Below are 17,064 nucleotides of genomic sequence, written 5' to 3'. Positions count from 1 at the left end.
TAGATTTGACATCGATTCTAAAATGCCGTCGAAGTCAGTGGGATTCAAAAATACAAAAAAAAGGAATGGCTAGTTTGTGTTACAATGACTGATTAAGTTGTCTTGGTACACACGGAGGTAAGTGCAAGCTTCAACCATAAATACGACAAAATTTAACGAAGAATTGTACTGACAATTCCAGAAAAAAACGATTTGTGATAACCAAAAATGTCACCACTTTAAACTACAGCACTAGTGCACTTCCTCACGAAAATTACCAAAATCTAACGTGACGTACAGTTTACGTTTGTATACAGAAGAACCATGCTTTCCTGCCGGAGTCTCGTCTTTTTTGCTCCACGCGGGCAACACCCAAACCAAGGATGGAAGTTTACACCACTACTAGAACAGTCTGTTTGGGGCAGGATTTTCTTCTTTTTGTCTCATTCGAGATAAAGTTTTACTCGGAGACAAGTTGCCAGTTAAAATAATAATAATAATAGAGCATACGTATCACTACGCCTGTTACGTAAGATGCTAATGCCTTGCCGGACTGTAAAAAAAAAAACTGTAGGAAAGGCAGTGCTTTTTTCCCCTCTTGACCTACAGTTCAATATTCTTTAGGTTCGTTAACTACATAAAACACACAGCATACAATAAATACCAAGATAACGTTTGCAAGAGATGGCGTTTAAGCTGAAAGAAAAGTCCAAAACACATCCACACCCGGCCTTCTCCTCCCCACCCACTAATACCAACACTCCTATTGGTTACTACTGTTCTCACTCAGCTCGCTACGCATTTTAATTGGACTAAAGCGGCTGTCAATCCTGTTGGACTTTTAGCCGGGCCTCTCCGGCCTGCACACATTAAGAGTCTGGCGCAATTGTCAAAAACACGAGGCCAACTTCTGCCCATCTGACATCCGCCCTCTTACCAACAATATTAAATAAATACTGATATAAACATTAGCATTTGATATAAAAACACAAGAGCAGGCCATCAATACAACCCTAGATGTACTAATTTACCGAGTCATTATGAACCTTTATTTCCTTATCTCTATTCATGCGAAAAAGGTCTCCAGTTCGTTTTTTCCCGTTTTCAATGTAGTTAGCAGCCTAAAAATGGAGAAGCACGGGTCACCTAACCAACCGCAGAGCTGCAGTGCCTGAAAAGAAGATGCAATAAACAACAGCTGTCTCATCATCATCAACGCAGCATCCACACTTTAAAGGGCAGAAAAGGCCGCTTACCTGCGTTCCGCATGCATTCACTCCCAACTACGACGTCAAAAGTTGAAAGCCCCACTTGGCTCTTCCGCGTGACACTTTTCACGTAGGTTATTCTTTTACTGGTACTTTTATTACTACTATTGTTATAATAATTATTATTATTGGTTTCCCGTACACTCGCTACACACATAGTGCAGCAGCACGACCGGCGTGACAGTACGAGTGCGCCAAACGCCGTGCGCGCGCTGTTTGCTTAGACGCGCGCGCACGTAAAACATACACGCGACTGTTCAAAACGGTTCCGCTACAAAAGAATTCTTCAGCTGCTCAGTTAAATACGTTTATAGGGAAGGGCAATTATGAACAAAAAATAATGTGTGTTTCTGCATCGTAAATTCTGTATTCCATTTCGCACTTTTATACATGTTTTTATTTAAAACATTGGCACTATCAGGCTTCACTTCCCCTCGCGTTACCCATTAATCAGTTTCTATGCTAAGCGAGAGCTGCTCGTCATCATAGCAACACACTAGAATGATCAATAAAACGAAATATTTTATACGTGTTGCTTTAGGGTAATGCTTGCTAAAAGTGCTGTCTGTTAAGAAGTACAAAATGTACATTTATTAGGGATGAAGATCAGCTTCATACGCAAACGCTGTTTTCAAACATTAAATTGAAAACCACTTTAAGACATCCAGTCCGCTTTGTCATGCTGGGATTTTATAAGACAAGCGCAACAGAGTAAAGCTACCTGTTGTGGCTCTGATAGGATGAATGGCAAGCAGACTTGTATGCTGATTGGATAATGCAAACTCCATCCGCGAAACAAATCCATTTAGGAGTGAAGCGATTGGCTCACGCTTATTCGGGAGGCGTGTATATATATATACCTGAAAGGGTTTTTTATAATCTTGCCGATGATTGGCTGAGAAAAAAAAAAACTGCTGAATTCAAAATCAATAAAGTGAGAGGGATTGCTTTTACTTAATTAGATTTTTTAAATTCTTTTAATAATCCACAAGTGGAAAATGTGTTATGTTTCTTACTTAACATTATAGCAAAATAGCACAGGCATACAAGTTTTATCTTGTGCAACATTAATTGGTAATGAAAATACAGTATACTCCCAAAATATTAAAATAAAAATATATCCAAACAAGCAATACCTGAGTACAAATAATAATATGAAAAAATCCATCTAAAATAAGTTCTAGCTGTTGTGTAATAATTTACACACCTGTACATGAATTAAAGGATTAAGTGAATTGGGATTCATTTAGTTTACCCAGCATTTATGTGATGTACATTAAATTTAACTTATGAAAGCAATATTGTAGTTCTATATTTCGATTGTCATTAATTTGGGATTAACTTTCAAGTGTTTTTATATCTTTTTTCGTGAAGGTGGTGGCTTATTCAATCTAAAATTAATCATGTGTATTCAAACTGTAAGCTTTGCTTCAAATGGTTGCAATGAGATGTGAGTCATACAAAGAGTTTTTAAAGTAGAAATTAAGAATACTAAATTGACTGCTATGAATTAAATTAAAGATAAGTTCTTTGTGTATAATTTAACTACCCCAGCTATGGTCGGCTAACAGAAAAAAATTCAAATAACATCTGATTTTAATTCAGACTGATGTAGATATGGATCATAATGAATTTTATAAGCAATGCTGGTGTTCACGATAAATCCATTTTATACTGTCATCTTTAAAAATTCAGGAATAATGTATAATGGATATTGGGACAACTAAGCTATTAGTTTACCAAGTGAGCTTGATGTATTAAATGGTCTATTCTCGTTTGTCAAATGTCTTGTAAATGTATTCATGTTTGCCTACCAGACAGCCACTTGTCAAAGTTTCTTTCAACTTTCTTGTGTTGATATCAATTATTTCTTGAGTAATTATTTTTATATTCAGACATATACTCAGATAATGATTTTAAAATAAATATTAAATGCATATTTTATTTGCTACTTTTAAGCACCTGAACTAGAACAGAAAAGAATCTTTTTTTTGCCTCAGGCTAATACTTACTTGCCGTGTCCAATAAGGCAGAAGCATTTGCAGCATGACTTCCTTGAATCTGCTCTCCAAAATTTGAAAGCGGGTCCTGCAATATTAACTATAGTTGACCACGAGCATCAAGTATTTGTGTAGACTGGAGCGAGCCACAGAAGGATCAAAAAATGAAACTCCAAAAAAAGGCAAGTAGTCATATATGAAATAGATTAGTTAAGTTGCCAAATCTGAAACAGAAAAAAGTCATAAATGTGAATGAAACCTTGAGATAAAACACTAAACATACAGGAAAATCCAAACATAAGACAACAGAAGCCTGTTAAAAATAAAATAAAAAGATAAAAATGCTGTTTCACGGGTGAAACAAAATCCTCTAGCAAAGCCACCTTCTAAGCTCCCCCAGTTTATGTCTATAACCTTTCTTTCTGTACAGTAAGTTTTATGCAGTAATAGCCATGGGTGTAAGGGGACAGTGGCAGATGATATGCATGGGAAAGGGTTGCAGATGGAGCTGTAGGCCATTCCTGACATTATGCATCCTAACCTATCTTATGCTTTAATATAAATGGAAGAAAGGATGTGTGAAACATCTCTCTGTGGGGTAAGTGATCACTGCAGAAAAGGGTGTACACTTTTTATCTCATGAGCCTTGATTCAGCTTACACATCCCTGGCTTCCAGTCTGACGAGCAGATGCAGGGCACCTGCCTGAGCAGAAACAAATTGTGTCCCTTGGCACCTGGTTGTTATTCTGGAGACCAACCAGATCCACCTGTCCCATTTACTCATTAGTGAATCCTCTTTCTTTGAGGTACATCCAGTATCTCTCAAAGGCGAAGGCTTTGTAAGTGTGTTTATGAGAGTCCTATTGGGAGACACTGCAATACATAGACATGCAAATGCAGCCAGAGACTGATCATGCATGCTAGTATGTCTTTTTGTCAGTAACGTTATACCTGATACCTTTCAGGGTTAAGTGGAATAGCTTATGAAGATGAAATGTAAGTAGACATAAATGTATTCCAAATGGCTGCTGAAAAAATATCTCTCTATTATAAAAGAAAATCTTGATATGAGACTATTGCCAAGAGATTTTTTCAAGTCCCGCAAGACGAGACTACTGCTAAGAGATTTTTTCAAGTCCCGCCCTCCTCTCAACCATTTTCAACCATGCCCACGGTCCTTTCACCTCTCATTCGTGTGAATGCTTTTTTCAGACACAGATCCTGCACTCTCAGCTCTTATAAATTTTTACGTTTTCCTCACTTTAGGTGCGCAATAAAAGAAGACTTATTAGGTCCAAATCTTATTGAAGAATTTCATCCCGAAGAGTTATCAACAGAAGAAATGAGTACACGGGCAATCCTAGCACAGAGAAATGATCAAGTCAAACGAATTAACGCAAAAATTGTTAATCGGTTACATGGCAAATTAGTTAAATGTGTATCAATAGACTATGCTGTTGAAAAATTCTGACATGTAAAATTTTAACAGGCGACAAGAAAGGTAATGTAGTACATCTTCCGTGGATAACATTAGACACCAAAGGAGATCTTGATATGCCATTCGTATTAAAACATTTACAGTTTCCCATTAGAATAGCTTTCGCTATGACAATTAACAAATCACAGGAACAAACAATCAAAAAAGTCGGATTATTTATTAGACAGAAAGAAACGATATTCACTCACGGGCAGGTATATGTTGCGTTGTCACATGTAAGTCCAAACGGAATCAAAATTCAATGCGATATTGATGAAAAGTTAATTAAAAAAAATTGTTTTTACTGAAGTTTTACAGTAAAAGGGTAAGTTTAAAAAGTATTTGCATATTAATTTCAAAGCCAAACGGAACAAAAACATATTATGCAATGAATACCTCTAACGCAACATGAAACATAATTTTCTTTCAATTTATTACATTTTACTATTGATTACTATGGTTAATTACTCACTGTAATGTAAAATAGTCTATTATGCATATGTAACAATTCCCATGAAAATAACAATCTGTTTAAATTGTACATCCGCTTCCCCATACGCAAGTGGCAGATCCGGCAAAGTGGCTCGGCCCGGGGGTTGGCGAGTGAAGCGAGCAGGGGCAGAGCCCCCTAGTTATTTAAATTAGACAGAAATGTAATTTTTTGTTATGTCTAATAAACTGATAGGTGATACTTTATTAAAACACTTTGTCAATGTGAATGTAGAATATTTATAATTACACCTAGTGACAGTTCTTTTTGCATGTCATGATTGTAGTACACAAGATTTCGTAGTAAAAAAACGTACATTTTACGTCAGTCTGGACATTAGATAGATAGATAGATAGATAGATAGATACTTTATTAATCCCAAGGGAAAATTCACATAATCCAGCAGCAGTATACTGATACAAAGAAACAATATTAAATGAAATAGTAATAAAAATGAAAAGAATTAAAATAAAATTAATGTTAGCATTTATTCCCCCGGGTGGAATTGAAGAGTCGCATAGTGTGGGGGAGGAACGATCTCCTCAGTCTGTCAGTGGACCAGGACAGTGACAAAAGTCTGTCACTGAAGCTACTCCTCTGTCTGGAGATGACACTGTTAAGTGGATGCAATGGATTCTTCATGATTGACAGGAGTTTGCTTAGTGCCCGTCGCTCTGCCACAGATGTTAAACTGTCCAACTTTACTCCTACAATAGAGCCTGCCTTCTTAACAAGTTTGTCCAGGCGTGAGGCGTCTTTCATCTTTATGCTGCCACCCCAGCACACCACCGCGTAGAAGAGGGCACTCGCCACAACCGTCTGGTAGAACATCTGCAGCATCTTACTGCAGATGTTGAAGGATGCCAACCTTCTCAGAAAGTATAGTCTGCTCTGACCTTTCTTACATAGAGCATCAGTATTGGCAGTCCAGTCCAATTTGTCATCCAGCTGCACTCCCAGATATTTATAGGTCTGTACCCACTGCACACAGTCACCTCTGATCATCACAGGGTCCATGAGGGGCCTGGGCCTCCTAAAATCCACCACCAGCTCCTTGGTCTTGCTGGTGTTAAGGTGTAAGTGGTTTGAGTCGCACCATTTAACAAAGTCTTTGATTACTTTCTGTACTCCTCCTCCTGCCCACTCCTGATGCAGCCCACAATAGCAGTGTCATCAGCGAACTTTTGCACGTGGCAGGACTCGAGTCATATTGGAAGTCTGATGTATATAGATTGAACAGGACCGGAGAAAGTACAGTCCCCTCGGTGCCCCTGTATTGCTGCACACAATGTCAGACCTGCAGTTCCCAAGAGCACATATTGAGGTCTGTCTGTAAGATAGTCCACAATCCATGACCAGGTGTGATCTACTCCCATCTCAGTCAGCTTGTCTCTAAGGAGCAGAGGTTGGATGGTGTTGAAGGGCTAGAGAAGTCCAAAAACATAATTCTTACAGCACCACTGCCTCTGTCCAGGTGGGAGAGGGATCGGTGAAGCATATAGATGATGGCATCCTCCGCTCCCACCTTCTCCTGGTATGCGAACTGCAGAGGGTCGAGGGGTGGCGGACCTGTGGCCTCAGGTGGTGAAGCAGCAGCCGCTCCATGGTCTTCATCAGATGTGACGTCAGAGCAACAGGCGGAAGTCATTCAGCTCACTAGGACGTGATACCTTTGGGACAGGAGTGATACAAGATGTTTTCCAAAGCCTGGGACTCTCCCTGTTCCAGGCTCAGGTTGAAGATGCTGTAGAGGACTCCCAGTTCCAACGCACAGGCCTTCAGCAATCGTGGCGATACACCATCTGGACCCGCTGCTTTGCTGGCACAAAGTCTTTTCAGCTCTCTGCTCACCTGGGCTGCTGTAATTGTGGGTGGGGATGTCTCACCTATGCTGGTATCAGCAGAAGGATGGTTGGAGGATGCAGTACTCGAGGTGAGAGTGGGTTACTGTGATCAAACCTATTAAAGAAGTTGTTCATTTGGTTTGCTCTCTCCACGTCTGTCTCGATGGCGGCACCCGCTTGAGCTGCAGCCAGTGATAATCTTCATCCCATCCCACACTTCCTTCATGCTGTTGTTCTGCAACTTCTGCTCCAGCTTTCTCCTGTACTGCTCTTTCGCCGCCCTGAGCTGGACTCGGAGTTCCTTCTGCACGCACTTCAGCTCATGCTTATCACCACCTTTAAAAGCCCTTTTCTTCTGGTTCAAAAGGCCCTTGATGTCACTTGTAACCCATGGCTTGTTGTTAGCATAGCAGCGTACTGTTCTTACTGGAACTACAATGTCCATACAGAAGTTGATGTAATCAGTTGTGCATTCAACAGCCTCTTCAATGTTCTCACTATGTGATCTCAGCAATATATCCCAGTCTGTAGTTCCAAAGCAGTCTCTCAGAGCCTGCTCTGCCTCAGGGGACCACTTCCTGAATGAGCGTGTAGTTGTAGGTAGCGCCCTCACTCTTGGTTTGTATTGAGGCTGAAGCAGAACCAGGTTATGATCTGCTTTCCCAAGCGCAGGCAGCGGGGTGGCACTGTATGCGTCTTTAACGTTTGCATATAGTAGGTCGATAGTCCTGTTTCCCCGAGTGTTACAATCCACATACTGGGAGAAGGCAGGTAATGTTTTGTCCAGCGTTACATGGTTAAAGTCTCCAGCGATTAGCACAAGTGCCTCAGGGTGCTGCGTTTGTAACTTAGCAACTGCGGAATGGATGATGTCACTCGCCATCTCCGCGTTTGCTTGAGGGGGGATGTAAACAATAACAGCAATTACAATAAGTTACTACATTTTTTTCTATTTTTCTCTTCAATCAATGAAAAAGGGATAGCTACATGAACACCTAGTCTAGCTCTTCACATTTCTCAAAGTCATCAGTAATTGCAGTCAAGCAGAATTGTTTTAGGTAAATTGTAAAACTCGCAGCCTTTAAAGGGATTGGCCAAATGAGATTTTGTGACAACTTAGGTATTGGCCAATTAAATACATATGAGCTTTTGTTATACCATCTCTATCTCTCTATCCACCTTCTCTGCCCCTTTTCAAGTTCTTAATCCAGGTAGTAAATACCCTGGCCAACAGCATTTGATATCCAGCCCTAGACAGGGTGCCTTTGCTGAGAGCTGGTGTGAAAGATGGTGTTTGGTTGGCTCAAAGGGCTTTACATTCAATCTATGAGATAATATTGATTATTCATGCTTGCAGAGACACGGTTTGAGAAGTTCATGTTGTGTGTCTCATTCAGCATGTAGTTAGAAAACAGGTAAGGCATGAATTATTTATTCATTTGTTCCCTTTCAGGAGTTCGACATACTCAATCACACAGACTCAACAGTTAGGCTAACCTGCACATTGTAGGGTAGTGAGAATAAACCCCCTGGATTTAAACCTAGGACTGTGGAGGTGTGAGGCACCAGAGGTACACACTGTGAGTGAGAGAAGAACACAGAGAGATGGGAGGTGAGAGAAAGGACTTTGGAGGTGGTAAAGGTAAAGGTTCAACAGCCTATTAGTTAGGTCAAGTGAGGCAGAAAGGGTCTGTCCATCTTTTATTTGTCAATGTTTGTTGTCTATTTTGTTTATTCCTGTCCTGTCTTAGCTTTATTAAGGACAAGCACCATTACTAATAACTGTCCTCCTTGGTGTTTTTTTTCATTAGATAAGGAAAATTGCTGAAAGAATTTTCCCTACTGCTAAACAAGCTATACTTTGATTCGTATGTCATCACTAATCCCAATTCAGGTGGTATGCGAACTGCAGAGGGTCGAGGGAGTGACGGACCTGTGGCCTCAGGTGGTGAAGCAGCAGCCGCTCCATGGTCTTCATCAGATGTGACGTCAGAGCAACAGGCCGGAAGTCATTCAGCTCACTAGGACGTGATACCTTTGGGACAGGGGTGATACAAGATGTTTTCCAAAGCCTTTGGACTCTCCCCTGTTCCAGGCTCAGGTTGAAGATGCGCTGTAGAGGACTCCACAGTTCCAACGCACAGGCCTTCAGCAATCGTGGTGATACACCATCTAGACCCGCTGCTTTGCTGGCACAAAGTCTTTTCAGCTCTCTGCTCACCTGGGCTGCTGTAATTGTGGGTGGGGGTGTCTCACCTATGCTGGTATCAGCAGAAGGATGGTTGGAGGATGCAGTACTCTGAGGTGAGAGTGGGTTAGGGTGATCAAACCTATTAAAGAAGTTGTTCATTTGGTTTGCTTTCTCCACGTCTGTCTTGATGGCGGCACCCCGCTTCGAGCTGCAGCCAGTGATAATCTTCATCCCATCCCACACTTCCTTCATGCTGTTGTTCTGCAACTTCTGCTCCAGCTTTCTCCTGTACTGCTCTTTCGCCGCCCTGAGCTGGACTCGGAGTTCCTTCTGCATGCCCTTGAGCTCATGCTGATCACCACCTTTAAAAGCCCTTTTCTTCTGGTTCAAAAGGCCCTTGATGTCACTTGTAATCCATGGCTTGTTGTTAGCATAGCAGCGTACTGTTCTTACTGGAACTACAATGTCCATACAGAAGTTGATGTAATCAGTTGTGCAGTCAACAGCCTCTTCAATGTTCTCACTATGTGACCCCAGCAGTACATCCCAGTCTGTATTTCCAAAGCAGTCTTTCAGAGCATGCTCTGCCTCAGGGGACCACTTCCTGAATGATTGTGTGGTTGTAGGTAGCGCCCTCACTCTTGGTTTGTATTGAGGCTGAAGCAGAACCAGGTTATGATCTGCTTTCCCAAGCGCAGGCAGCGGGGTGGCACTGTATGCGTCTTTAACGTTTGCATATAGTAGGTCGATAGTCCTGTTTCCCTGAGTGTTACAATCCACATACTGGGAGAAGGCAGGTAATGTTTTGTCCAGCGTTACATGGTTAAAGTCTCCAGCGATTAGCACAAGTGCCTCAGGGTGCTGCGTTTGTAACTTAGCAACTGTGGAATGGATGATGTCACTCGCCATCTCCGCGTTCGCTTGAGGGGGGATGTAAACAATAACAGCAATTACAATAAGTTACTACATTTTTTTCTATTTTTCTCTTCAATCAATGAAAAAGGGATAGCTACATGAACACCTAGTCTAGCTCTTCACATTTCTCAAAGTCATCAGTAATTGCAGTCAAGCAGAATTGTTTTAGGTAAATTGTAAAACACGAAGCCTTTAAAGGGATTGGCCAAATGAGATTTTGTGACAACTTAGGTATTGGCCAATTAAATACATATGAGCTTTTGTTATACCATCTCTATCTTTTTATCTGGTGTGAAAGATGGTGTTTGGTTGGCTCAAAGGGCTTTACATTCAATCTATGAGATAATATTGATTATTCATGCTTTCAGAGACACGGTTTGAGAAGTTCATGTTATGTGTCTCATTCAGCATATAGTTAGAAAACAGGTAAGGCATGAATTATTTATTCATTAGTTCCCTTTCAGGAGTTCGACATACTCATGCACACAGACTCAACAGTTAGGCTAACCTGCACATTGTAGGGTGGTGAGAATAAACCCCCTGGATTTAAACCTAGGACTGTGGAGGTGTGAGGCACCAGAGGTACACACTGTGAGTGAGAGAAGAACACAGAGAGATGGGAGGTGAGAGAAAGGACTTTGGAGGTGGTAAAGGTAAAGGTTCAACAGCCTATTAGTTAGGTCAAGTGAGGCAGAAAGGGTCTGTCCATCTTTTATTTGTCAATGTTTGTTGTCTATTTTGTTTATTCCTGTCCTGTCTTAGCTTTATTAAGGACAAGCACCATTACTAATAACTGTCCTCCTTGGTGTTTTTTTTCATTAGATAAGGAAAATTGCTGAAAGAATTTTTCCTACTGCTAAACAAGCTATACTTTGATTCGTATGTCATCACTAATCCCAATTCAGGTGGTTCGTTGTGTGGTGGTTGTGGCAACGAGCTAGCAGCGCATGCTCCCAACCTCTCTCTCTACTAGTACATTGTGTCTTATAAATATAACTTATAAGAATTAAAAAAAAAACATGAGTCACTTTTCTTCTGGATTTCATATCACCTAAAGTTCTTTTTATTCTGCAACAGTGGCAAACATGGCAGAAAAAGGACCAAGAGGTGCAGAGGAAAATATTGTTTGTCAAAAAATAAATCAGAGGTCAGTGCCATAAAATTCAAAGAACCAAATCATTAATCTCAAAACATTACTTAAAAACTGAAAGTCCAAAAAATGTAGAGTAGTGTCTCCTTAGGTGAATTTTTGAAAAAAAGCTTTCTTTGGAAATCCAAACGTCTGGATGCTAAAATGACCACAGCACACGCTTACATTGTTATAGGAAGCACTCTGGACCCCCTGGAGGTAGCAGCAAAGGAAAGAATCAAAACAAAACCGAATGCCATTATGGCCAATGCTGCACATCCTCTCTGTAACACACTAACACTGAGGACTTTCAGACAACAAATCATTCAGCAGAAGTGTGTCAAGAAACGCAACTGCAACTCCTTTATACAAACAGCAATATGCTTGTGTAATGCCTTACTGTGACTGTGACGGCCATGTCAGAAGTTTTCTTTTTGTCATTCTGACCCATGTTCAGAGCATAATGTGTGTGTGTGTGTATTTATTTATTAATCTATCTACATATTTATGTATTTAATCATTTGAAGAGCTTTTGTAAAAAGGAAAATTTCTCACTGGGAACAAATAAATCTATCTATCTATCTATCTATCTATCTATCTATCTATCTATCTATCTATCTATCTATCTATCTATCTATCTAGTCATGCTAAAGACAAGACGTCCAGGAGTTAAAAGGTGGCAACAGAAGTCATAGCTAAAAAGAAAACAAACAAAATGGTGGCATCCATAATAAACAAAAATAGTGATAAACATGTCCAAAATAAAAAATGAGAAACAAAACAATAATAAAAAGGAATTATTCAAAGTCATAGGGATTGTTATAACATCCAGAAACATAATCACTTTGAAAGCAGTTACACAAGGATGAGCAGAAGACGTGTTAACTGCGGACAAAAGTGACCCATGTGGAGGTGGTTTTACTGGTATTGAAGAAGACGAGGTTAGTGAAAGAAAGGAACAAGTCTCTCTATTATAATAAAAAAAATCCTAGGACAAGACAAGAGTTTTGAGCCTAGGACGAGACATGACTTTTCAGAGAGACACTATCAAGTCCTGCGAGATGAGACTTTGTGCCAAGAGATTTAGTCACTCCCCGTGCCGGAAATAAAAGACAAAGAGCAGATGACAAAGTAGAATGTCGTAAAGAATTCAAAAATGTTGGCGCGATACACATGTACAGCAGGTTAGAGATAATGAAAGTACTAAAATTCGAAAGTCTCAAAAAAATTATAGTAAAGATCGCATTAGCACTAAGAAACGGAAATTATTACTTGGTGAAATAACAGAACAGCGAAAAGAGATTGAATATATTGTTTGGATTTAAACTTTAAGTTGGAGACTTATAGATCGTCTAATTCGTGTTGCCATCAGGGAAAAGTAATGTTTCTTCCCAATGAAGAAGTGTATCTGCGAGAATAAAAAGATTTGTTGTTTGGTGAAAGTGAGATCCAGATATGCGAGCGGCAGAGACGCGAAGTGGCTGGCACATAGCGCAGGCAGAGGGGGTTGGCGAGCAAAGTGTGCAGGGGGCGAAACCCCCCAGTTTACATTAAGTAGTCAAATAAGAAATAATTTAAGACATTCTGAAGTAAAAGGAAGAGGTTATTAACTTTAACTTTAAAAAGCACTACAAAAAGGAACATTTTATTTAAAGCTAATAATGTTAACTCAAGAAGCTGAAAGTGAAGACTGTTGACATCAAGGTAACTATAAATCTGCTTAACAGAGCTTTTTAAAATGTTTTTGTATTGGTGGTTAACTGTTGAATGGATCACATGAAAACAACAAATCCTTCAGATGGCAAGAGAATTGATAGAGGATTCATTTTTGGACTAAACTTTGATATCGCTGAGGACACATTAAAGAAGGTGGCATCATTGCGCAGAAGGTGGCATTGTCAACATCACATTACCCAGGGGACTTTGATTGTCACCTGCAGAACAAAGACCTAACTGGTCAGCAGTTAGGATATGTGTACTTTGCTCAACTACTGGTTCCTTTCTTGCACCAGATGCTTGTGGAATATAATCTTAAAAAGTTAAAATGTTATAAGGAAAAGACTGTGGGGTTTATTCATTCATTCTTTTATTTTCCACCGCTTATCAGAAACTGGGTTGTGGGAAAACAGTCTTAGCAGTGAGGCTCATACACTGCTTTCCCCAGCCCACTTGCCAACTCATCCTGTGGGATCCCAGTGGTTCCCAGGCCATCTGGGAGATATTATCTTTCAAGCGAGCCCTGGGTCTTCCCTGCACTCTCCTCTCAGCTGGTTGTATTCATAAAACCTCACAGGAAAGCCACCAAGAGGCATCCGTGTCAGATGCTCGAACCACCTTAATTGGCTTCTCTCAATGCTGAGGGTCAGCGACTCTACTCTGGGCCTGTCCCAGATGACTGCCCTTCTCACCCTAACTGTAAGGGAGAGCCCAGCCACCCTGCAGTGCATCTTTTATTTAAGACAAGAAGGAATAAGTAGTTCTATAGAGCAGATTATTTAGTATATACATGTACAGTCAGACCACATATCTTTCCATTGCTAAAGTGTTTTAGTATCTGTAGGTTTGAACATTATTGAATTAATTGTGCAAAGACATCTCAGTCACAGCCATGGCAAAACATACAGTATATGGTGGCCTACTGTGCATTTGCTAAAAGAGAGAGAAGAGGATGAATATTTAAGAGCAGCTGTCATTATACAAAGATATTGAATGTTCAAAAGTAAACATAATAGACAATTAAAGAGTTTTCAGGGGACATACAAATGAAGACTCCTGAGAGTGTAGTTGGCGAAAATAAATTTGACTAATCTGAATACATTTTGGAAGAATGGAACGATGAAAAATATCTTCCACCAATGTTGTGGACCTGTTTATTTTTGAACAGGTTTAGCAGAGGCGCCTTCCAGGACTGAAGCTGCAGCCAGTGGTACACATTATAGTCCAGAGTCAGGCCGAAAGATGCCCTGGTGGATTATGCACTAGCCATGGCAACTTTGATGTCCTTGTCAATGATACCAGGCCACCACCAATGGGAGGCATCATGTTCTATATATGGTTTGTTGCTAATAACTATGGAGTGATGATCTGGGTTAGACCCCGGTGTGTAAACTGGAAACTCGGATTCGTGACCTTTGAGGGATGGAATAGCTGTAAGAACTTAAGTTTTGCTACCTTGATCTCTTTTGGATTTATTTTGAATTCAGGAACTGATCAAGAGCATCACATACAGATGTATGGATGTATATTTTAAAATTATATGTTCTTTGCTGCTTTACGAGTATTTTAGATAGATAGATAGATAGATAGATAGATAGATAGATAGATAGATAGATAGATAGATAGATAGATAGATAGATAGATAGATAGATAGATAGATAGATAGATAGATACTTTTTAACCCAAGGGGAAATTCACAATACATGGAGCTGCTGGAAAGGCTGTCACTCGCGGCAGCCTGAGTCAGCATCTAAGTTTGTGAATTGCTCTCACTACAAAGATTGCTATTTATATGAATAATGTAAAAATTGTGTCATACCCTCTGTGCATTTATTTCTGCATCATGTAAATAAGAGATGGATTTTACTTACTGCCCAGAGGGGACTGGCGGTCTCATGGTCTGGAATCCCTGCAGATTTTATTTTTTTCTCCAGCCGTCTGGAGTTTTTTTTGTTTTTTCTGTCCTCCCTGGCCATCGGACTTTACTCTTATTCTATGTTAATTAATGTTGAGTTATTTTCTTTTCTTACTGTGTCTTCTATTTTTTTATTCTTCATTATGTAAAGCACTTTGAGCTACATTTTCTGTATGAAAATGTGCTATATAAATAAATGTTGTTGTTGTTATATTTGAGGAACATTTGTAGGACAGATTGCCAAACCTGAAATATAGGCTACTAAAATTTGTCGACTGCCATTTTGATTATGAATTGATAACAATGCACCATGCATTAACAAGCACTTTACTACCAGGTTGTTTTTTTTTAGAACTGAAAAAAGCATGTTAAAATATATACCTGTTACCTGTAGATGAAATCAGGTACACTTGAATTTAAACATTTAGTGTGAGTAGAAAATAAAGATAAAGTGAGCGGAAATTGGGTAATTCTGAACAATTGAAGTGCCCTGAAAAACTGTGTAATGGGATGGAATTTCTAGTTAAATCCATCCATCAAAATGTGACTGAAATGACAATCCAAAAAAGGGGAATCAATGTTCCTCTCTGAAATTGCCTTGAGTTTGACTTACCGTTCATTACAGTGTGAGTGCCACCATTGCACTGTACGTGTCTGTCTCACTGCGACCAGTAACAAGGGAAAGGGACAGACTTGGAGGCGTCAATGGAGGGCTGAGCCACTTCTGCCACAGCTTCCTTTTTATGGCACATTCAAGGGTGGCCACCAGCAGGAACTCTTTATTTTTGCCCCTAACGTTACAAACGTTGGTTTACCTGGAAGCACTGCACAATCTATATATGTTCTACAACACAATGGTATTATTTTTGCTTTGAATATTGTGGTGGATGGCCGGCTGCTCAACCCGGCCAGGATGCCCATAGAGGAGAAAGATGGGGGAAAGCAGCTTCTGAGGGACACTACTTCCCCCCAGACAACAGATGGAGATGTCCCTGCAGCATAGCAGTACCCCAGATTCCTGCAGGGCATCATGGGATTTTGAAGTTCAGCTTCACAGCCCTGCTACCGTGGGTGCAACCAGAAGATGCCGCAGGGAGAACCTTTATTTTCTGTATAGTATACACCCAAGTCATGGGGATGGAAACACAGAAGTACTTCAGGGCTGAAGAAAAATACAATTCTTCATCTGACCCGGAAATGCAGACGAGTCATGTGGCCGGAAGGACAGAAGCACTTCCGAGTCAAAGACTATTTAGAGGACTGGTGGAGACCCAGCAAGCGAGCTGGAGTTGGGAGGAGTGTGACGGAGCTTGCTGGGAGGTGTTGTGGAGAAAAGTATTGTGTTTATTTATTATTGTACCAGTAACGGCGTACTGCACGATAATGTGCAGTGAATACGCTTCACTTGAGCATTCCTAGTTTTCATACCCTTTCTCTGTCTCTGTTTAGCATTCGTTTGCTCAGAGGTTGGTGCGCTTGCTGCCTCCTGAGCAGCTCTTTTTTTCTCCACCCAAGCAACCTGCTGCTTCTCTTCTTTCATCAATATCTTTTCGCGTTAAACCTGCTTAAGTTAGTTTTTGTGTTGCAATTACTTAGTATGTTTTATTTCATTTTTCATTTAAGCTGGCACTTATAAGTCTTCAATCTGCCTCAAGAATGATTAGCGAAGGTGGTAGGGAATGAGAACAGCGCCTATACGCATGCGCCGCACGGCCGCCCTGCTGCGCGCTGCCGAGAGTTGATTCTACAATAAAATAAAATAAAAATAAAAAGAGTAATAAAAATCATCACCCCGAAAGCGGATAGTAGACGCCACGTAGTATATGTGTACCAAATTTCAAGTCAATAGGTGAAACGGTTTGCGAGCTACAGGTGATTTAAAATCCTGGACAGACAAACAAACAGCCACGGTAGCGTATTATATAAGAAGATTGCCTGTTTGCTGTGGCTGGGGTGCTTTGGAGGACTTTGGAGGGAAAAAAGAATAAAAAAAAATACTTCTTGGTGCTTTTACCGTGTCAGCGTCTGTCTGTTGGGTCTAATGGGGCGACAGCGACCCCTGGTGTTCACAATATTTAAATTTCATCCCCAAGGTAAAACGTTCACATGTCCACCCACCACTAGTTTATCATTGGCTGT

The 17,064-nt window shown here is 40.4% G+C and overlaps 1 protein-coding gene across 5 annotated transcripts in view; it reads right to left on the bottom strand.

Annotated features, from left to right (window-relative positions):
- The window catches only part of phf20b (PHD finger protein 20, b), a 161,199-nt gene extending 159,741 nt beyond the window's left edge, over window positions 1-1,458 (bottom strand). For 4 of the 5 annotated variants that reach the window (XM_039735526.1, XM_039735527.1, XM_039735530.1 and 1 more), the window contains exons 1-2: window positions 1,236-1,458; window positions 1,011-1,150 (exon numbers count right to left, since the gene is read on the bottom strand). In XM_039735526.1, the coding sequence (XP_039591460.1) occupies window positions 1,011-1,049 (39 nt within the window). In that variant the 5' untranslated portion in view covers window positions 1,050-1,150; window positions 1,236-1,458. The remainder of the gene's footprint in view (window positions 1-1,010; window positions 1,151-1,235) is intronic. The other variant, XM_039735529.1, reaches the window with a different exon arrangement.
- Window positions 1,459-17,064: the final 15,606 nt, after the last annotated feature.

The sequence above is a fragment of the Polypterus senegalus genome, chromosome 14, assembly GCF_016835505.1.
Source record: "Polypterus senegalus isolate Bchr_013 chromosome 14, ASM1683550v1, whole genome shotgun sequence".
In the NCBI taxonomy this organism is placed as follows: Eukaryota; Metazoa; Chordata; class Cladistia; order Polypteriformes; family Polypteridae; genus Polypterus; species Polypterus senegalus.
This window is presented reverse-complemented; position numbering and strand designations above follow the sequence as displayed.